This window comes from Triticum aestivum, chromosome 1A (genome assembly GCF_018294505.1).
Source record: "Triticum aestivum cultivar Chinese Spring chromosome 1A, IWGSC CS RefSeq v2.1, whole genome shotgun sequence".
Classification (NCBI taxonomy): Eukaryota; Viridiplantae; Streptophyta; class Magnoliopsida; order Poales; family Poaceae; genus Triticum; species Triticum aestivum.
In genome coordinates this window covers 3,526,561-3,549,107 of record NC_057794.1, presented here as the reverse complement: position 1 = coordinate 3,549,107, position 22,547 = coordinate 3,526,561, and the positions used below count along the sequence as shown (strand labels likewise).

The following is a 22,547-nucleotide window of genomic DNA, read 5'->3' as shown; positions in this document are numbered from 1 at the left end:
TGAGTAGAAGTGCCAAAAGGAGCTTGGACACACCCACCTCCAGTATTTGCATCGGCCGCGTGATCCAGCTTGGACACAGCCGCTGGTGACACACACAACTGGTAACGTAAGCTTCTCCTCCCTCCCACCCCTCTCCATCTCCATCTCCATCTCCATCTCCGACGACTCTGCTCATCTCACCGCGTAGGCAGGTGCGGCAGCCAGGGGAACTATGACGGGGCAGCCGCCAAGGCTCGTGTTCCGGTTCACCCAGGCGGAGGTCGCCAAGATGGAGGAGGTCCTCCATGACCTCGACGCCATGCCCAAGCGTCCTGTCATCCAGGGCCTCATCGATCACTTCAACGCTTCCCCGGACCGCACCGGCGACGGCAGGGTCCCCGTCCAGTACAATCAGGTACTACTAGGTTTTCCCTCCTCGTACGTTGCCCAAGATCCGCGTCCCCGCCCAGTACAATCAGGATCTATACGTGTGGATTTGTGTTGGGTGGTCGCAGGTGAGGAATTGGTTCCATAACCGGAGGGCCGCGCAGTCGCAGCAGTCCAGGAAGATGATGCTGCCCCCAGTGGCCGAGGGACACCACCCAGTAGCCGGATCCTACTCAGGTGCTGCTGGCATCCCCATATTAACTTAATAAGCTCTTTATTTCCTTACCATGTACTTAATTGTACAAATCTTAAGTTGCTACGATGATACATGATGGTCTATTTGGTAAAGGTTTCGGGCTGCAGAAGTTATGCATAGCCTCACCCGTTGGGTGCAAGGGTCCCTCTCTCAGTGTCTAGGGCATGTTGTTACAAGGTTTTGCATCTCATGAAGCTTGTGGCCGCGCTGTCTCACCTGTTGACGCCTAGTTCAGCAATTGCGCGACACGTGGTTCGTGCGCCTATTACATTTATGCACAACTGCAGGCAAACAATGGCAATCGAGTTAATTTTGGCCAGTTAGCCTATCCTGTACTTTTTTGTGGGCACATCAAGATATGCCGGTCCATTGCCTCTGTCATTGAAGCCCCTTAATTTGGGATATTCCAGGACAGGTGGTTGTTTCTGCGCCCATTACTTTTATTCACAACAGCCGGCAAAATTTTCGATTAAAGTTCTCGTTGGCAGGTTCTGGGACTTTATAGCCTAGAATGTAATTCTTTGTATTTGTGGGCCCTTAAAAGTTTATCGCCGCGCTGGCTCAGCTGTTGACACTCAGTTTGGCAATTGCAGGACACGTGGTTTGTGCTCCCTTTACTTTTATTCATAACTCTAGGCCACATGGCACAATTTTCATGTTTGTCGTTTGTAAGATTTTAGTTTTGTAACTGACTAAACGCATATAGTCTATCATGTTGATTATGGTTTATTGATACTGCCATTACCAATCAGGGAATATTTCTTCGGATGGTGGTCATGTCCAGTTTGAAGCAAAGTCGGCTAGAAATGGAGCATGGTATGAAGATATATACGTATTTTCATCATTTCCTCTTTCATGTCATTTCATGTCACATGTGGTCTGTTTTTGTGTATGTGATTTAATTTTCCACGTGAGTGTGAGTGGGTTTGTGTGAGGTGGGAGGGATACTTGAGTGAACCTTTCAGTTTTACATGCTTGACCAATTCTTGTTGTTACAGGTACGATGTTGCTGCCTTTATGGACCACAGGTTCATTGAAACGAGGGACCCGGTAATGACCATAGAACTTTTTGTTAAATAGGATTGATGTTAGTAAATTCATTTCTGCCATTCTTTGTTCAAGAACATAGCTAGCACAAAAGGTAGAGATGATTCTGGTTCTTGTCTTTTTATAGTTGGTGACAGTATTGATGTTAGAACATTTTGAATCACTTTAACAACCTTGTGTATTTGTACTTTAGGCTTATATGGAAAGCTAATTGGTGGTATCAAACTTGCTTTCACAATTTCTCTGTTTTGTCATAAATTGAATGTTTCTTTCAATGATTATATAGCTCTGTACACATGTCTGAGTTTCAAAAAGGAAAAAGTTAGTTCACCACCTTCAATTATCGTCCTTGAGCTGTAGAAATTGAAGCGAATCAAACTGCAATGGTGGTTTTCATGCCAGCTTGGAAATGTACCAAGTGCATTCAGCTGCATTGCCACCATGGAACCCCACTTACCCATTCTACCAATCTCATGATCTATAGTCAGCATAAGAAAAATATTTGATTTTTTATATGGTGTGAATGTGCAATAACGTACAACGTGCGACACAATCTGCGCCACCCGACCATGCATTGCTTGTCATAATCATGATGTCATGATCCAATCATCAATGGCATGGCCCTGACGACAGCAATCGCACAGTAGTCTCCTCCAAAATGGATTACTAAGTTAACTTCTGGTCTTCCCAGCGCCACAGGACTTTGTCATCATAATCAAGTCCTGGCTGCTCCTCTTCTGCACAGCCAGCCACAAGGAGGGGTATCTCTGAGACAAAGTGCCTAGCTAGGTTCTTGTATTGTACATCCTTAATGAAAGAGGCAAGAGAAATAGTACTGCTCATTTGCTAGGTTGCAGTTTGGATATTTTAATCTATGCGTTTTGAGACAGTAGATTGCTCGATTGCTGTTTTATTTTTCTTCTGATATTTCATCCTAGATGAAGAAGGGCGTTAATTGTTAGAGATATCGTCACATTACTATTTTGTTTTAACGACCCTTTCTTCTCAAGCGAAGAAATGGTTGATAAAATGTGCAGCAAACCTAGCAACATCACATGTAATACAACAAATGTGCAGCAAGCTAGCAACAACATTCAATACCAATATAATTGCATAAGAGTTTCTTTTTCAATGAATAGCCAGGAGCAAATTGCAGACCCGGACTCGTACATATGCAAACTGTAAAGCATGCTGTGTTAATTTGCAAATTAACTAACATCCATGCTGTGTTAATTTCCAAATTAACTAACTGATCATTCTAACTTTGTTTCGTGATGTGTCTGCCTGAGTTGGATGATTTGCCATAATTCAAGTATTTCTCTCTTTCATTTATCTACGGAGAATCGCAACAGCAGTAGTAGTCCTGTTTTAGACTCTTAGTTGCATCCACACACACAAAAGGAAGAAGTCACAGCCATAGTACAGAAAGAAGTTTGCATCATGTAGCAAGCGCGTAAGGCAAACGTGTTTGACGGACACCAATGGGCAGGTGCGGAGTTGTACAAACCTTCCTGTCCTAAGTGATACATGTGGTTAGGAGTGGTTTGCGCTTCTTTTCATAGTCAAGGGTGAAAACTAGCCTCAATCATTTTCGAGAAATATTCAATACCCATGTTCCTCTAGTGTTTAATCAGTCTCCACAGCGGGTTCAATACGTGTGCATTATGCCAACTGTGCTTGTATTTATTTATTTATTTATTTTATCTACGGAGAAATTTCAGGAAGTACTAGTTCGATTTACTTGGTTTGGACCTGAGGAGGATGAATGGATTGATGTTTGTAAAGGTGTGAGACTGCGTTCTCTTCAATGTGTCGCTGTGCTGCCTGGGGATCCCATTCTTTGCTTTAAGGTAGCCATCTTAAACGACTTCTTTTCACCTGACTTGGCAAGTTAGCATCTCACAACTTGATAATTCATGTCTTCGTGAAACATTATGTTGGCCAGTTTATTTTAGCCACACAATATGTATCCAATGCCTGACAGCTTCTCCATTTTCCTTTTGTTATGCACTTGAAAATTCAGCTTGTTAAACCATTATTCCACGGTTGCTTTCTTTCTGTTACTTGCTGGCTTATGATAGAGTAGTGATGGGTATGTCATTTGGATTTTGCCTGCCAAGAGTCTTTAAAGGTTTCTGTTTTGACTGTGTGCACAACTGCACATGACAAAGACGTTGATTTTCCTTGTTGACACCCAAGGTACTACAGCTCTATTTCTTGTTTGTATATACTTATAAAAGTTGTGATTCCAGTTTGAGAGTTTTCAAACTATTGTGGTTGACAGCACTTACCAAACGACCATAAAAGCAATGCATTTTATTATGTCATACTTTTGAATACTAAAACTATTTTTTATTCTCAAATTGGGTGTGAATTTATCCAATAAATTTTATTATTACTTTATTATTAAATTGAGCACTGAAAGTTTTTTTTTTGTTTTTCAAAATGAAGGCTGTAGCCTATCTCTTGTCATTTATAGAGTGGATACACCAACTTTCATAAAATAAGCTTTTCCAATAAATCCTCATGTTGGTAATTGCGCACAAATACCGGTATGCCGATAAATTAGAGCATTGAGAGGAAATGTGCATGACTTTGCTGCTCTTTCAAGATTATATTATATACTCAAAGTAGAGTATGCTTGAGGGTCTGAGTAAGGATTTTTGGTCGCTGGGTGTAAATAACACAGTGAGGGAAAGTTGTTTTAGCTGTCTCATAATGTATTGTTATCATTTACTCAAGTTGATTTCTGTGCTGAACTAAACAGGAAGGCAAAGAGCAGGCCCGCTATGTTGATGCACATGTTCTTCAAGTTCAAAGGCGCAGGCATGACGTAAGGGGGTGCCGCTGCAGGTTTCTTGTTTATTATGATCATGATCACTCTGAGGTAATTCTCCTTCTGTACTACACTGTTGAGTGTTCATGCATTTACTCTGGTTCCATTGTTACACCATGGTTGGATATCAGAATTAATTGAGGCTTGGGACCTGGAGCTTCAGTTCTGTTATAGGGCTGTTGGCCTCACAATAGAAATGGATTTTCGATTTCATCCATGGAAGTTATTATTACAACTACGACCCAAGTCTGCCAAATCAGACATTCATCCCTATGATTTATAACGTGCCTGGACATCTATAACTGAGTAGCTCGCCACGATCCTTTCCCTACCCATTAAAACCCATCCTTGTTTCTGTGGGGAACCAAACTTACTTCAAAATTTCTATGTGATTTCATTTCCAATCTGCAAAAAAATTTATGACCGAATGAAAGAAATCTGAATGTTCACGTAAGATTGGTGGGGAAGAATAGTGTAAAATACTGTCTTTTTTTTTTGTTCTAGGCTAGTTATCTTACTATATGTAGTCAAATAAACCGGAAAGCATAATGAGTATAGTTTGTTTTATGATGTTTATACCAAATAATTTATTTTGGCATTTCTTTTCGCGTGACAGGAGTTTGTTCCACTGAGCAAGGTATGCCGTCGACCAATGCACCAGACAGCCCAAAATCCACCCATGATGATGAGTGTCAACACTGACAATGGGGTTGCTCCCTTACTAGACGCACCTACTAGCACCCGCAGCTATTCAATGGCAGATGTTGAGATGGGGGATGCGGAGGCTGCCCCAAACAGTGAAGCTGCAAATGAAGCACATGACGACAAGATGAATCTGGGAGTGTAGTTCTTTCGCTTCCCTGTGCATTTCGTTGTGAACTTTTTAATCGAATAATGTCCGCCTAAGAACTTCCAATCGAGGAAGGATGGTTGCTGTTGACTGGATTGCTTGTGTGGTGCACAAAGTGTCGGATTGGGTATCTATATCTATATAGCTATGTCGTCAGAGAAGATATTGTCTTGTCAACTAATGACATATTTGAATGCATCACCATATATATATTGGCACCATCGAGGAAGCAGATCCATGGAAGAAGCAGATAGTATATTCAGGATGTTCTCCAGAACCGAAATTCTATAATATCAGAACATTGCTTGATGAGCTGGGCGCTCCTTCATCGGGATAATGGCGGTGTTGGAATGTATGACCCCTTTTTATGAATCAGATTTGCCATTGTTGCACACAAACACGATTTTTTGTGGATAAAGGACAAACACAAAATAACTTATTTAGTATAACCCAACTTTGATTTCTTTAACATGGTGAGTTTCATTACCATTCCCGACCTAATTACAGAAAAAAAGAGATACAGAAATCGGAAGTACAATAATATGTGCAACTGTGTTTAGTATATTATAACTAAGTTTCTGCTCACGTCTCATGGGTCGCTCCTCTGACTCATGGCACGAATGCCGCCGTCGCCCCAACCAACTCCTGTCCCTTGCCACGGCCGCCGGCAGCCTCTGGCCGGCCCGTGGTGGCGGCGAGGCACCTCATCGACCTCCTTCACTTATCGAAAAAGGCTTTCGCCCCGCTTTATATATAAAGCAATGATCACCAAACATCCCGATACAAACGCATGCCACCACAACAAACACACACACCAAGGCATGCTACACAGGCGCTGAGCACAACAACACCACCCCTATATGAAAAGATGAAGCCGCATATGATGATCCGTGGACTCCATGGCGGCGTCTTCAGGAAGGATACGACACCAGAGCGCTGCCACTGCCCGATCCGAGAATCAGAGTTTCCTCTGGAGCAACACGATGGGCAATGAAAGCCGCGGAGACGCCTTCAAGAAGGGAATGAGCTTCGCCGCCGCCGATCCGTCCGAAGAAAGAACAGGTTTTCACCCCAGCCAACACTCACCACCATTGAACGCCACACCCCAGCTGCCACCCCGTCCACACGGCCATGGCCACCGGGCAGCACCAAGCCGCGGGCTCTGCCAAAATGCACCGCGCTACCACCAACAGGGCCGCCACCCCGGCATCCAAGATCTAGGCACCACCTAACCTGAGACCCGCCACTACCCCAACCCAAGAGACGAGCGGAAATGCCCCGCCTTCCGCACGCCTGGACGGCCCCCAGCGCCGACACCCAACAGGCCGGCCAAAACTGGCCTCCATTGCCCCGTCTTGCAGCCCTGAGCGCAAGACGAGCTCAATCCTGCCGCCGGGCGTGAGACGAGCTTGGTCCTGCCGCCTGGCGCGAGACGAGCTCGGCCCTGCAGCCCTCGGCACGAGACGAGCGATGGACCGCAGCTGGGAGAGGGCCAGCCCTCGGACTGAAGAATTACCCGGACGACAAGAGAAGGACCAAAGGTCGACACGGTCCGACCGCAGACGAGCTAACGTCGGAGTAAACCGGCCGTCACCGCGGGCAGAGCTGCCGAGCCACCGTATAGCCGCCGCGCCCACGGGAGGCCACCATGTCGGACCACCGCGCGCCACCACCCATGGCCGGAGCAACAACCACGCTAGGCTGCTGCCCCACCCGCGTCGCCCACCCAAATCCCAGCGCCAGATCCACGACAAACCCGCGGGAAAACGCGAGATCTGGCCAGCACACACCGCCACCAAGCCGCTGAAGCGCCGGTCAATTCGCTGCCAACACGCCGCCCGACGCCAGGAACGCCAGGCCGGGGAGCCCTCAGCCCGCGCCACCCATAGGTCGCCGGCAAGGGAGGTCCCCCGAGCCAGATTTGGGCCGGGGACAACCGCCGCTGCCACCACACACGGGCACGCCCCTCCACACCCCGATAAGTGGCCACCCAGCCGCCGACGCAGCACGCCGCCCTACAGAGCCGCGCACCTCCGCTCGATGCAGCTGCCCCGCCGCCACCGACGCCAGCCCATCGTGAGGAAGGGGAAGGAGGCCCGCCACCACCGACGCAGGCCGGGCTTTGCCCGACGACACGGGCCGGCTGCGGCAAGGAAGAGGAGGGGAGGGGGAGAAGGGGTTGGAGGCGCTAGGGTTCGCCTCCCCACTCGTGGGAGCGGGTGAGATGAAGGGGTTCGTCGCAAAGTGTTACTACCTCCTTCACTTCCCCTGTTACCGGGGCAAGCTCCGTCTCTCTTACACGGCAATAAGGTACTGATCTCACCCCTGTGGACTCCCCCAATCTCGGCCAGTCGTGGCCTGCTCGGTGGAGGCGCGGCCCTTGTCATGCATGTGTGTGTGAGGCGGGCTACTAGCACAGATTCATGTTGGCGCAGCTACTCGTGGGTGGGTGGTGGTCGTGGAGTGGGTTCCCGGCCACCACTGTAGGCTGGATCGACAAGATCCAATAGGCTCCTGATCTCATTTGATAGCTTCATTGGGCATGGCCTCCCCTTGTTGGTGGCACTTGTGGCTACTTTTGGGCACTCAGAGAAACTCTAGCAGACCCCGCAAAACGCCGGCCCGCAAAACGCGTTTGCAGTTCGCGCAAAACCGCTTTTGCGGGCCGGCGCGGGCTGGCACAGATGCAAACCCCCCAAACGAATATGCTTTTTTACGGGTCGGCTATGCGGGTTTTTCTCGGGCACCCGCGCAACGACCCGCAAACAGAAAAACTGCAAATCTGAAATTTGTCATAGGGTTTCACAAACAAGTTCAAATTCAAATGACATAAACAGTTTGCGCGCAAATGAAAGCCAAGTTCATTACGCAAAAGAGGGCATGCAAAGGTATGCGCCCATGTCCGGCATCATCTTGGGGGTCGATCTTCACTCCGCGCCATGGAGACCATCTTGAAGTTCGTCGGCGCCACCGTAGCCACCATAGCCACCTCCGTCGCTTGTTCCAACTCCCGCACCGAAATCATCCACATTGCCACCATATGGAGCAGAGAAAACATCACCGGAACTGGCAGACGGACCGGCCGAGGCGACCATTCTCCTCTTCAAGATCTCTCTCCTTGCCATATCATGTCATGTTTTGGTGACATCATCCATGTCATTGCAGTTCATTGGCATGATCTTGTTCTCTTCGGCGAGCAACAATGACATCGATTTGTTTTCAGAGGCACGTGCTTTTCTCTCCTCAATGGCAGCTTTACGCAGCCCCTCTTCCTTGAGCATTTGCCATTTTTCTTGCTTCTCTTTTGCCTTCTTCTCGGCCAACTCTTTCTTGATCTCCAACGACTTCAACAACATCAACTCGTTTGATTGCACCATGGCATCAATCTTCTCCCTCAAGCTCGATACTTCTTGCTCTCTCTTCATCTTCTCTTTAGTCTTCTTGTCACCATCGGGCTTGTGCAAATTTCTTGGGCCATCATCATCCTCATCTTCATCCATGTTGTAAGTGAGCCTCTATTTCGTGGGAATTCTTTGTCGATCAACTTCCACTTCTCGCACTTTTGGAGCAACTCCCAAGAATGCTCTAATTTGAAGAATCTGCCTTCCGAAACTTCCATGTCCTTGTATCTATGTTGAGCAATCTTGTCCTACACAATGTGAACAAAGTGATGCAATCATTTCTCATGATACATTATGAAGATGCACAACTTGAACAAAGGCAAAGCAAACTCACATAGTCGGAGTCCACGATACCACTTGGAGGTGCATTGCGTACTTGCTCCAAGCAAGCTGCCCAACGGCTGCACATAGGATTGATGTTCTTCCAACGACCTTGAAGCGACCGAAATGTGCGTGGAGTCCTATTGGGGTAGTTTTTCATAATGCGGAAGTATTGATCTTCGATCCTTTGCCAATATCTCTTGGCGGTTTGAGAAGTACCCGTGCATGCATCAAGAGACACCGCACTCCATGCTTTGATCAAAACTTGATCTTCCAAGATCGTGTAGTTCTTCGATCTTTGACTTTTCCTAGTTTTTGCTTGTGATTGCTCAAACGCTTCCGCTTCGATCTCCTCCAACTCGTCCGCACAATGATGATTGTCCATGCCGCCCTCCGTTTCATTGTAGTCAAATGGTTCGAAAGGGGCTTGATCAATGTCAACCGCGTTCGTATCCAACAAGTTCACGAACTCGGTTGTTGCATTGTTCGAACCACCGCTATAGTGAACGATAACAAGTCACGAGCTATCGTAGAACAATGACAAAAAATGAAAGATATTCGCCGAAGACCGAAGAGATATACCTTTCATCCATTTCGTCGAACACCTCGCTCGGGGGGGTGGGGGGGAGCGGCACCGTTGAACGGCATCGCCAGAGCACCTCCTTGCGGGGGGATGGAGTGAGATGTTGAAGAAGATGGCTTCCTTGAAGTCGGAACCTTCCTACGCTTTGCGCCCGCGGCCTTGCCGGCCTTCTCCGCCGCCGTCCGGGATCGCGCTGTGGCATTGGCGCCCCGAGCACGGGCCATCGCTGCTGGGGAAACCGGATTCCCGCCCTGCACAACCACGTTGCCCTGCCGCCTGCGGGCAGGCGCGGCGTGCGCTTGGGTGACGCCGACGGGGCCAACATGGCCGGCGACGAGATCTGCCCAAGGGGAAGGGGCGTGCGCGACCTCGATGGTGACGGGGGATAGCATGGGGTCGGCCATGGCGGTGAGGGACGACCGGGGAGGAGCAGCCGGAGCTTGCGGAGAGGGGGGGGGGGCAATGGTGGCGGAGGGTGCGGGGAGCGGGAAAGGGCGCGCGGAAATGTCCCTCCCGCCAAATCTCGCGCCGGATAGGGGTTGAGCTCGGGTCGGCCTCCCAGCCCTTGAAGATAGAGGTTGGGGGAGAAGATTTGCCGCGCCCCGCAAAAAAATTTATGGGCCGGTGCGGGATGCGGGGTCTAGTCGTGCAGATTTACTGGCTCCGTCCCGCAATTTGGCGGTTATTTTGCTGGTCGGGGCGTTTTGTGGGGTCTGCTAAAGTTGCTCTCAGTAACCCAGATCTAGGGTTCATTTCCTGTGCGGGTGCAAGCTGCTATCTTTGGGGTGTAGTGGGTGGCGAAATTCCGCTAGTGCGGCTGTAGGGGCGACGGATGCATGCTTGCAGTCTGCCACATGGTGGGTGGTGGCTGAAGGTGGATCCCCTTGGTGGCCGGAGTGGCGGATTCGAACGATGGGCACGATGACACCATTTTGGCGGGTCTTGTGTTCCAATTTTCTGGCCAAAAGATGGGATCTTCTGTTCCAATCTTTTAATGTACCTTTGGGTGTTCTGGCGATAGTAATATAAAAAGTCAAACATAAAAATCTTTGGATTTTTTTTGAACATATAAAATGTTATTGCATTGGTAGTTAATTAGCAGCGTGCACCCTACACGTCGCACTGCCTGATCGTCCACTAGCCATGTTCCCTCCTTGGCTTCACACCTCTACTGGTAAATTGCCATTTTAGGATTTTAAGCACAATTTTAAAATGATGTAAACGATGTCTAAAAATTGAAAGTTTGCATGGTGTCATCATGTGATTATTTAAATAAGTGTTACACAAAAGTTATGTGATATGTTGCTTAGAAACCGAATAGATTCAGACATCCATTGGGAGATTTGTAGTATTGAAGGGGGGAAGTGCCCGGTTTGAGAGAGAAATTTTGGGTTCTTGTGTTCTATTTTTTTTCTTAATGTACTTTTAGGTTTTCTTTATCAAAATAATATAAATAATGAAATACACCAGCTCATTGAATTTTTGTTTTGTATTTTAAAATATTTAAATCAGCGTTTATTAATGTTGCTAGTATACTTTTAGCATTTCAGGATTTCAAACAAAATTTTAGGGCATTGTGTTCCAATTTCTTCAATCACCTTCCCTCTCTGTTTATTCGCCTTGGCCGGCCATCGCTTGTTTGGAGGGTTGCTCTTCGTACCTTGCTAGAAGCATATCATAAAATATACGTCCACAATCAAGGCCTACAATGTCCGCAAGGATGGATGGGGATCAAGGTCTGCAAAGGTCCGATCGTCGTGAGCAGCTGAGGCAAGCTAATCATCATCATACATCAGTGATGGCCGGGGTGTTGATGCTCAAAAGTGGCATGAACCTATGAGTGGCTTGAATCTATAGAAAAACGAATTCAAATTTATGCAATTGGATAGCCCCTCACTGTGAAGATCAATATAAATACGGGGATGGTCAAAAATGGAGTCTAAATACGAAAGTTATGACCATTTCAGATATGCAAGTGTTGACACGAGATTATGGCATGGAAGAAAACACAATTAATATGACTTCAAATGGAAAATGTTTTCAAGATAAATTTTGTTCTTATGGAAAACTTTGAATTTTGGATCATCTCAATCCTAGGTCGTATACGAATTGTACGGCCAAAATAGTACATTGCTATAGGACAATCTCGAGATGGTCGGTAAATCCGGAAGTTGGGACAAGACGGTCCATTCCAGGCCGCAAAATTTGGACGTCAAGTCTACATTTCTCAATGGAGATCTAGAGGAGGAGGTGTATGTGAAGCAGCCTCCTCGGTTTGGACAAACGATGAAGCCAGCAACAATACACGATGAAGGAACCGCATGCGCTGAGACCAACGACGGACCATGAGCTACGTTGGGAACGGTGGCCACCATCATTGCAGCGCTGTTCCCAACAGCCAGAGTTGCCAGACCTTTATGGTTTGACTTCTTATTATTGGAGTTCTTTGGCAGAGCCCAGGAGGCGAAAGGCGGTGCGTTCGATGGAGCAGCGGCGGGGTGCCCTAGGCCCCCATGGGAACGCGAATTGCCTCGCATCTTGTAGCTCAGATGCATCGGGAGCTTGGCACGTGGGAACATCAAAGACCATCAGCCATTCACTTGGGCCAAAGCCGGGGAAGGATGTGGTTGTCATTGGTTGGCTTCCTAACTGGGTGGAGAGGGAGTTAGCCATGGCGGAGGTAGGAGAACGAAGCACCGTGCCGTACAATCAAGACAGAGGCAGGCGAGGAAGACGCGCGCTAGGGTAAGAGCACCACCAACGCAAGTTACCTGGTAAATGGCTCACATCGGTTTGACAAAATGGACGGGTGCAATGTTCATGCACAACGGTGCCAGACTTAAATTGGTTATCCACTCTATCCGGCTATCTGCACTATTGGCAACTCCACCATTTTGACTCGTAGGCGACGCTAAAACTGCCGGCTTGACCTTTGGGCGCGGGAGGGACCTGTTTCTAGGACGGGCGTGCACAGCATCTCCAGGAGGTTGCCCAACAAAGGCTCGGCGTCGACACGCTCTGGCGATGACGTGCGTCCTCGAGATGATCCGTCATAGTCAACTGAACCTCAACTTACCTTACTGGAAGATGACATCGGAGTCACCAAAACAAGAAGGCACCGAAGGGAGACCAATGTCCTCCCATAATTCTTGCACTAGTTCCCCCGTAGTCTTCATCTCTCTCGGCTGCACCGTAGACGAGGGGTCATCAACCTCAGCATGCTCGTCGCCGGAGAGGACCATGTTTGCGGCGTGCACAACTGCTCTATCTTGAACAGCATGCACCTTATCCCCATCACAGACGGCCAGCTTTGAACCTGGAATTAGATCCTGGTACTCTCATGGCGTGCGGTGGCCTACGCGGACAATAATGCAATCCACCAGCACTGTCGTGAAGCTGGCCATGATCCTCTCTCCGTGCCGCAAATGGTGACCATCCTCGATCTTGCGGTCGCCGTTCCAAGGGAAGAAAAAGTGGAAGGGCGATCAAGGTACAGGGTGCCAAACTGCCATCACCACTTCAGTGCCGGGAGAGCGTCCGAGTCTTGTGGTCACAGCAGTGTTTCCTGTCTTTGTCTTTGGCAATATTAGCACGAGGGAAGATGCTGCCCACGGGGGCTGAGGCACAGCACCCAGCTTCCTACTGGGTTCAGTCATCTTCCCCTTCCAACTCCGAATCACAGTCAGGTACTGCGCTGTTCATTCCCTTTTATTGAGAATTGCAGGCTATATGGCACAATTTTATTGTTTCTTGTTTCCAAGATTTCTAACTCATGTCGATTATGGATTATTGATACTGTCGTTAACCAATCAGGGAATACTTCTTCGGATGGTGGCCTGGTCCAGCTTGAAGCAAAGTCACCAAGAAATGGTGCATGGTATGCAGCAGATATACATATTTCTTGCTTTCTTTCTTCTTTTCTGCGGATCGGTGTCACATTTGGTCCGTTTTTGTGTAGGTCATTTAATTTTTATCATGAGTGTGCGGTGGGCGGGTTACTTGCATGAACCATTCTATTTTACATGCATGACCAATCTTTGTTGTTACAGGTTCGATGTTGCTGCCATCCTGTCCTCCAGATTTTCTGAAACTGGGGACCAGGTAAATTCATTTCCTAGATCTGAATTCTTGAAACTGGGAACTTTTTATAAAACTAGGAATATTAGCATTGTTTTAGAAATCACTTTGCGTCCTTGTAGATGTAGTCTTTAGTGTATGTAGCAACCATGCATGGAAGGCAAACATGTTTGACGGGCACAAACCCGTCGGGTCCTAAGTGGACGTGGCCTTGCGATTCGACTTGAGTATGGGTTTACAAGAGATGTAGGTAGAGAAATAAAGAGAAGCATAGGTTGATCTCGCTGCCGGCATGCCAAAGATTACTGCCAAGACAAGTTTAGGGTGATTTGCGCCTCTTTTCGCAGTTGAGAGTGAAAACTAGGCTCGGTCATTTTCTGAGAATTATATAGTGCTCATGTGTAGTATTGTTTAATCTCTCTCCACAGCGGGTTCACTACCTGTGCATTATGCCAACTGTGCTTACACTAATTTATTTTTTCTGTTTCAGGAAATACAAGTTTGGTTTTCTGGATTTGGGGCTGAGGAGGAAGAATGGATTAATGTTTGTAAATCTGTGAGACTGCGTTCTCTCCCATGTATAGCCACAGAATGTGTTGGTGTGCTTCCTGGGGATCTTATTCTTTGTTATCAGGTAAATTGGATATTCATCAAATAAGGCTGCCTAATAAATACTAATGTTGGTAGTTGCACACAAACAGCGTGGCCGACAAATTAGAGTGTTGAGATTAATTTTCGATTATTTACTTCTAGTTCAAGACAATATCATACTCAAACTGCAGTATTATGGAGAGCTGGAGTAAGGAGTTTTGGTCACTGGGTGTAAGTAATATTGTGAACTAAAGTCTCGTAAAAGAAATTTGTGAGGGAAAGTTGAACAAAGGGCCAATCAATTTTTCATGTGAGGTAGTTGTCTTGTAATGTGGTGTTATCATTTATTCGAGTTGATTTCTCACAGGAAGAAACATTTCTGTGATGAATTGAACAGGAAAGAAAAGAGCAGGCCCTCTATTTTGATGCTCATGTTCTTCAAGTTGACAGGCGCACACGTGATTTAAGGGGTTGCTGCTGCAGTTTTCTTGTTCGTTATGATCACGATCACTCTGAGGTAACTCTCCTTTCTAACGCTGTTGTGTGTGCATGCATTTATTCTGGTTACAGTGTTACACCGTGCTTGGATCTCATAATTGGGGCTAGGGTTATTTGCCTGCACATAGAGATATATTTGGGACTTTATCCTGGATTGGAGAAAGAACTTGATGACAACTACAATCCGAGCTGCCAAATCAGAGCTCCATCCATACGTTTTATATGTAGTTGGGTATGGTTTTCTTCTTCAGAACATGCCTGGACATCAATATATGAGTAACTCGCCATGGTCCTTTGTCAACTCATCAAAACCCATCCTAGTTTTTGAAGGAAACCAAACTTACTTTGGAATTTCCTTGTGATTTCATCTCCAATCTGCAATTTCTTTGGCAACCATACAATATAAATCTGAATGTTCAAGGAAGATAGATGGGGAAGAATGACAGTGCAAAATACTACGCATTTTGTTCTCTGCTAATTATCTTACCATGTAGTCAAATAAAACGGAAAGCGCAGAGTGATGAATTTAGTTTGTTTCTATGATGTTTAGCATGGATAAATATATTTTTGGAAAAGTTGTGCCTTGATTTTTCATTTATTTTCATGTGACAGGAGATTGTTTCACTGAGGAAGGTATGTCGTCGACCATCTGCTGATGTTAAGATTGATATTGTATTTGATCATAGCCTAGCTGAGCAGAAAGCTCAAAAGTCGCACAAGAGGATGGATGTGAACCCTGATGAGGTCCCCGTGGTTCCCAGCCCACCAAATCAAGGAGGGCCATCCGACAAGCTGGCTGCTCCCTTACTTATCTCGCCTGATAGCACCCACAGAGATTCAGTAGCAGATGTGCAGATGGGGGATATCGAGGCTGCTCCAAACGGTGAATCTACAAGCAAAGCACATGGTGACAAGATGAATGTCGGAGCGTAGTTGTTTTGCTTCCCTGTGCATTTCTTTGTGAACTTTTAGTACAAAAATGTTGGTCGATGAACCTCCAACGAGGAAGGATGGTTGCCCGGCAACTATAGTGTGCCGATGTTGACTTGATTGGTGTTGTTTTACGCTTCCAAAATTCTGTTGGCTTTGGTATCTATCTACATAACTATGTCATGGGAGAACATGTCATTTTGTGGTCGTGGTGTATTTATCTGTTCGTTAAGGTCTAGATAGGCACAATTTCTAAAATAAAAACACGCAAACGCACCAAAAGATTTCTTGCATATTGTGGTCACGCATCTTCATTTGTGGTACAGAACTTTTTTTCGGAGCATATATCATACATAAATTAAACACCAAAGGTTGACCTACATAACGCGGTATATATATTGCATTGACATTATGACCAATACATGGGATATAGGGAACAACCAAGTCACGGTCGCTGGGGCTAGGCTGATGTGACTACCCGTGGGCTAGCTGCGGTAAGTCAACCATGATGTGACCCCTTCCGGTAAATCGTCAATCCCAATATGGTAAATCGCTTGATACAAACAGGATAAATCGGTGCAAGTAAGCTCAGTGCCGTAGTATATGCCACAACAACCTACTGACTCGGCTCGCCTCACAAAACTCGTCGGTGTGCTGGTGAAATGACCGAATGATGAGGCACAATGGATGACCAGGGTGAAAGGAAAGCTTGTACAGGTGACTCGGTGCATCTGTTACTTTGATGAGGAGGCGGTTGAGCTGATGGAGTGCAGTGAGCACCTCACGGAGATTGGTGACATCGTACAAATTCTCATCTAGCTGGATGAGCCCGGCATCGCTGATCTGTAGGACCAGGATGAAGAACGCATACATGCACCTGGTTGTCTCCCCTATCGAGGCCAAGAAGACCGTCCAGCGGTTGTGGATCACGACAAGCGATCTGTACGTGAACCGTACCTTGTCAAAGATCAACCGGTCCAGCTTGGCAAATGCATCGGCCGATCTGGTCATGTGGTTTGCTGCTCACTTGTCGAGGAACTACACCTCATATCGGTTGTCGCCATTATAAGTGGGCATGATCATCACCTTCTTCGTATTGTGGAAAACGTGGCTACCCATGTGCGCCAGTGGTCGGACCGTGCTCGTGGTTTCGACCGAGCTCGGTTTCGCATCCTAGGAGCTAGTACAAAGAGATGTCCAGTCCTCCTTGACTAACTCGATGCAGGCCATCACCAGACCTAGTCCCTCATCTTCCTCAGTATGGATGAGACCGCCCCGTAACGCTGCCTCTTGCAGCACTCGCAGGCCCAGTGGCCCTTAATGTCGAAATACTGACATATGTTCCAGTCCTCACTATTTCCGGGAGCGGTCCGATCGAGCCCGCCCTATTGTTGGGCCTGTCCTACCTTCTGCGCATGGTTTTTGCTGCCTCGGAGCCTGCGACCACGGCCACCACCTTTGCTCAAGGCTCCATCGTCACGCAACTGCTGAAGGAAATATGCCCTAGAGGCAATAATAAAGTTGTTGATTATATTTCCTTATATCATGATAAATATTTCTTATTCATGCTAGAATTGTATTAACCGGAAACTTAGTACATGTGTGAATACATAGACAAACCGAGTGTCACTAGTATGCCTCTACTTGACTAGCTCGTTGAATCAAAGATGGTTAAGTTTCCTAGCCATAGACATGAGTTGGCATTTCATTAACGGGATCACATCATTAGAGAATAATGTGATTGACTTGACCCATTCTGTTAGCTTAGCACTTGATCGTTTAGTATGTTGCTGTTGCTTTCTTCATGACTTATACATGTTCCTAGAACTATGAGATTATGCAACTCCCGAATACCGGAGGAACACTTAGTTTGCTACCAAACATCACAACGTAACTGGGTGATTATAAAGGTGCTCTACAGGTGTCTCCAATGGTACTTGTTGAGTTGGCATAGATCGAGATTAGGATTTGTAACTCCGATTGTCGGAGAGGTATCTCTGGGCCCTCTCGGCAATGCACATCACTATAAGCCTTGCAAGCAATGTGACTAATGAGTTAGTTGCAGGATGATGCATTACGGAACGAGTAAAGAGATTTTTCGGTAACAAGATTGAACTAGGTATTGAGATACCGACGATCAAATCTCGGGCAAGTAACATACCGATGACAAAGAGAACAACATATGTTATTATGCGGTTTGACTGATAAAGATCTTCGTAGAATATGTGGGAGCCAATATGAACATCCAGGTTCCACTATTTCTTATTGACCGGAGACGTGTCTCGGTAATGTGTACATAGTTCTCGAACCCGTAGGGTCCGCACGCTTAACGTTCGGTGACGATCGGTATTATGAGTTTATGTGTTTTGATGTACCGAAGGTAGTTCGGGGTCCTGGATGTGATCATGGACATGATGAGGAGTCTCGAAATGGTCGAGACATAAAGATTAATATATTAGATGACTATATTCGAACACCGGATGAGTTCCGGGGGTCACCAGATAATTATGGAGTGCCGGGGGGTTATCGGAACCCCGAGGGGAACTAATGGGCCAACATGGGCCTTGTGACAGACAGAGGAGGGGGCCTTAGGGCTGGCTACGCCCCCCCCCCCCCCCATTGAGGAGTTCGAATTGGAGAAGGAGGGGGCCGGCACCCCCTCTTTCCCTCCCTCTCTCCCTCTCCTTCCTTCCCCCTTCCTCCTCCTAGTTGGACTAGGAAAGGGGGAGTCCTGCTCCTACTAGGAGGAGGACTCCTCCCCTCCTTGGCGCGCCCCAAGGGCCGGCCAGCCTCCCCCCTTGCTCCTTTATATACGGGGGCAGGGGGCACCCTAGAACACAACAACAGACATTGTCTTAACCGTGTGCGGTGCCCCCTCCACCATAATCCACCTTGGTCATATCGTTGCAGTGCTTAAGCGAAGCCCTGCACCGATAGCTTCATCATCACCGTCATCACGGTGTTGTGCTGATGAAGCTCTCCCTCAGCACTCATCTTGATCAAGAGTTCATGGGACGTCAGCGAGCTGAACGTGTGCAGATCGCGGAGGTGCCGTACTTTCGGTACTAGGATCGGTCGGATTGTGAAGACGTACGACTACATCAACCGCGTTGTCATAATGCTTCTGCTTTCAGTCTACGAGGGTACATGGACAACACTCTCCCCTCTCGTTGATATGCATCACCATGATAGATCTTGCGTGTGCATAGGAAAATTTTGAAATTACTGCGTTCCCCAACAGTGGCATCCGAGCTAGGTCTATGCGTATATGTTATATGAACGAGTAGAACACAGGTGAGTTGTGGGCGATAATAGTCATACTGTTTACCAGCATGTCATACTTTGATTCAGCGGTATTGTTTGATGAAGCGGCTCGGACCGACATTACGCGTACGCTTACGCGAGACTGGTTTTGCCGACGACCTTCGCACACAGGTGGCTGGCGGGTGTTAGTTTCTCCAACTTTAGTTGAATCGAGTGTGGCTACGCCCGGTCCTTGTTGAAGGTTAAAACAACCCATACTTGATGAAAAATCGTTGTGGTTTTGATGCGTAGGTAAGAACGGTTCTTCCTCAGCCCGTAGCAGCCACGTAAAACTTGCAACAACAAAGTAGAGGACGTCTAACTTGTTTTTGCAGGGCATGTTGTGATGTGATATGATCAGGACATGATGCTAAATTTTATTGTATGAGATGATCATGTTTTGTAACAGAGTTATCGGCAACTGGCAGGAGCCATATGGTTGTCACTTTCTTGTATGAAATGCAATCACCATGTAATTGCTTTACTTTATACTAAGCGGTAGCAATAGTCGTAGAAGCAATAGTTGGCGAGACGACAACGATACTACGATGGAGATCAAGGTGGCGTGCCGGTGACGATGGTGAGCATGACGGTGCTTTGGAGATGGAGATCGAAGGCACAAGATGATGATGGCCATATCATATAACTTATATTGATTGCATGTGATGTTTATCCTTTATGCATCTTATTTTTCGTAGTTTGACGGTAGCATTATAAGATGATCTCTCACAGAATTTCAAGGTACAAGTGTTCTCCCTGAGTATGCACCGTTGCAAAAGTTCGTCGTGTCGAGACACCACGTGATGATCGGGTGTGATAAGCTCTACATTCACATACAACGGGTTCAAGCCAGTTTTGCACACCCAGAATACTCGGGTTAAACTTGACGAGCCTAGCATATGCAGATATGGCCTCGGAACACTGAGACCGAAAGGTAGAGCGTGAATCATATAGTAGATATGATTGATACGTCTCCAACGTATCTATAATTCTTGATTGCTCCATGCTATATTATCTATTGTTTTGGACCATATTGGGCTTTATGTTCCACTTTTATATTACTTTTGGGACTAACCTATTAACCGGAGGCCCAGCCCAGAATTGCTGTTTTTGCCTATTTCAGTGTTTCGAAGAAACGGAATATCAAACGGAGTCCAAACGGAATGAAACCTTCAGGAACGTGATTTTCTCACCGAATATGATCCAGGAGACTTGGACCCCACGTCAAGAAAGAAGGGAGGCGGCCACGAGGGTGGAGGCCCCCCCCCTCCTAGGGCGCGCCCCCTGCCTCGTGGGCCCCTCTTTGCTCCACCGACATACTCCTTCCTCCAATATATACCTATGTACCCCCAAACAATCAGATACGGAGCCAAAAACCTAATTCCACCGCCGCAACCTTCTATACCCACGAGATCCCATCTTGGGGCCTATTATGGAGCTCCGCCGGAGGGGGCATCCATCATGGAGGGCTTCTACATCATCACCATAGCCTCTCCGATGAAGTGTGAGTAGTTTACCTCAGACCTTCGGGTCCATAGTTAGTAGCTAGATGGCTTCTTCTCTCTTTTTGGATCTCAATACAATGTTCTCCCCCTCTCTCGTGGAGATCTATTCAATGTAATCTTCTTTTTGCGGTGTGTTTGTTGAGACCGATGAATTGTGGGTTTCTGATCAAGTCTATCTATGAATAATATTTGAATCTTCTCTGAATTCTTTTATGTATGATTGGTTATCTTTGCAAGTCTCTTCAAATTATCAGTTTGGTTTGGCCTACTAGATTGGTTTTTCTTTCCATGGGAGAAGTGCTTAGCTTTGGGTTCAATCTTGCGGTGTCCTTTCCCAGTGACAGAAGGGGCAGCAAGGCACGTATTGTATCATTGCCATTGAGGATAACAAGATGGGGTTTATTTCATATTGCATGAATTTATCTCTCTACATCATATCATCTTGCTTAAAGCGTTACTCTTATTTTAACTTAATACTCTAGATGCATGGTGGATAGCGGTCGATGAGTGGAGTAATAGTAGTAGATGCAGGCAGGAGTCGGTCTACTTGTCTCGGACATGATGCCTATATACATGATCATACCTAGATATTCTCATAACTATGCTCAATTCTGTCAATTGCTCAACAGTAATTTGTTCACCCACCGTAGAATACTTATGCTCTTGAGAGAAGCCACTAGTGAAACCTATGGCCCCCGGGTCTATTCTCATCATATCAATCTCCATCACTTTATTTTATCTTTGCTTTTTTACTTTGCCTTTTACTTTTTACTTTGCATCTCTATATCAAAAATACCAAAAATATTATCTATCATCTCTATCAAATCTCACTCTCGTAACTGACCGTGAAGGGATTGACAACCCCTAATCGCATTGGTTGCGTTGAGCTATTATTTTTGTGTAGGTACGAGGGACTTGTGTGTAGCCTCCTACTGGATTGATACCTTGGTTCTCAAAAACTGAGGGAAATACTTACGCTACTTTGCTGCATCATCCTCTCCTCTTCGGGGAAATCCAACGCAATGCTCAACAGGTAGCACTATGCTAATTATATTGCTGCTAAATATTTACCACCTAGCTTTACTTCTCAACAAAAGAAAAAATTATGCTATGACTTAAGACATTACTTTTGGAATGACTCGCATCTTTATAAAGAAGGAGTAGATGGTATTATTAGACGTTGTGTACCTGAGCATGAATAGGGAGAAATCCTACCTAAATGTCACTCTGAACCATATGGAGGGCATCATGTTGGAGATAGAACTGCTCACAAGGTATTACAATCTGGATTTTTTGGCCTACTCTATTCAAGGATGCTCGTAAGTATGTCTCATCTTGTGATGAATGCCAAAGAATAGGTAATATCTGTAAGCATCAAGAAATACCTATGAACTATTCTCTTGATGTTGAACCATTTGATGTTTGGGGATTTGATTACGTAGGACCTTTTCCTTCCTCTAATGGCTTTACACATATTTTGGTTGTTGTTGATTATGTTACTAAATGGGTAGAAGCTATTCCAACTAGTAGTGTTGATCACAACACCTCTATTAAAATGCTTAAGGAAGTTATTTTCCCAAGGTTATGAGTCCATAGATATTTAATGACTAATGGTGGTTCACACTTTATTCGTGGTGCTTTCCGTAAAATGCTTGCTAAGTATGATGTTAACCATAGAATTGCATCACCCTATCATCCTCAATCTAGTGGTCAAGTTGAGCTTAGCAATAGAGAGATAAAATTGATTTTGCAAAAGACTGTCAATAGGTCCAGGAAGAATTGGTCTAAGAAATTAGATGATTTACTTTGGGCTTATAGAACAGCATATAAAAATCCTATGGGTATGTCTCCTTATAAAATGGTTTATGGAGAAGCTTGTCATTTGCCTCTTGAGTTAGAACATAAAGCATATTGGGCAGTTAAAGAACTCAACTATGATTTCAAACTTGCTGGTGAAAAGAGGTTATTTGATATAAGCTCATT

General features: G+C 46.2%; 2 protein-coding genes across 4 annotated transcripts; both read left to right on the top strand.

Moving 5' to 3' along the window:
• The first annotated feature begins 48 nt into the window (after positions 1-48).
• Positions 49-5,587, top strand: LOC123184193 (protein SAWADEE HOMEODOMAIN HOMOLOG 2). 3 transcript variants are annotated; one of them, XM_044596362.1, is made up of 8 exons: positions 49-106; positions 192-394; positions 495-603; positions 1,375-1,438; positions 1,621-1,672; positions 3,391-3,519; positions 4,437-4,556; positions 5,122-5,587. In XM_044596362.1, exons 2-8 carry the CDS (start codon positions 212-214, stop codon positions 5,350-5,352), a joined length of 888 nt encoding a protein of 295 aa, XP_044452297.1. In that variant the 5' UTR covers positions 49-106; positions 192-211; the 3' UTR covers positions 5,353-5,587. The 3 variants fall into 3 exon arrangements, with proteins under 3 accessions (XP_044452297.1, XP_044452290.1, XP_044452303.1); XM_044596355.1 differs by having other exon boundaries at positions 58-106; positions 188-394; XM_044596368.1 differs by having other exon boundaries at positions 88-106; positions 201-394.
• A 7,498-nt stretch (positions 5,588-13,085) lies between these two features.
• On the top strand, positions 13,086-15,759 carry LOC123071347 (protein SAWADEE HOMEODOMAIN HOMOLOG 2-like). Its single transcript, XM_044494889.1, has 7 exons — positions 13,086-13,209; positions 13,251-13,346; positions 13,474-13,537; positions 13,710-13,761; positions 14,228-14,371; positions 14,726-14,845; positions 15,439-15,759. Exons 1-7 carry the CDS (start codon positions 13,086-13,088, stop codon positions 15,757-15,759), a joined length of 921 nt encoding a protein of 306 aa, XP_044350824.1.
• Positions 15,760-22,547: the final 6,788 nt, after the last annotated feature.

Excerpts from the sequence above, each read along its gene's own strand:
- LOC123071347 (XM_044494889.1), top strand. The coding sequence starts at position 13,086 with ATGGTGACCATCCTCGATCTTGCGGTCGCCGTTCCAAGGGAAGAAAAA. Across the intron at positions 13,762-14,227 it reads TTTCTGAAACTGGGGACCAG|GAAATACAAGTTTGGTTTTC; the intron begins GTAAATTCATTT and ends TTTCTGTTTCAG. Across the intron at positions 14,846-15,438 it reads ATGATCACGATCACTCTGAG|GAGATTGTTTCACTGAGGAA; the intron begins GTAACTCTCCTT and ends TTCATGTGACAG.
- LOC123184193 (XM_044596362.1), top strand. The coding sequence starts at position 212 with ATGACGGGGCAGCCGCCAAGGCTCGTGTTCCGGTTCACCCAGGCGGAG. Across the intron at positions 604-1,374 it reads AGTAGCCGGATCCTACTCAG|GGAATATTTCTTCGGATGGT; the intron begins GTGCTGCTGGCA and ends ATTACCAATCAG. Across the intron at positions 4,557-5,121 it reads ATGATCATGATCACTCTGAG|GAGTTTGTTCCACTGAGCAA; the intron begins GTAATTCTCCTT and ends TTCGCGTGACAG.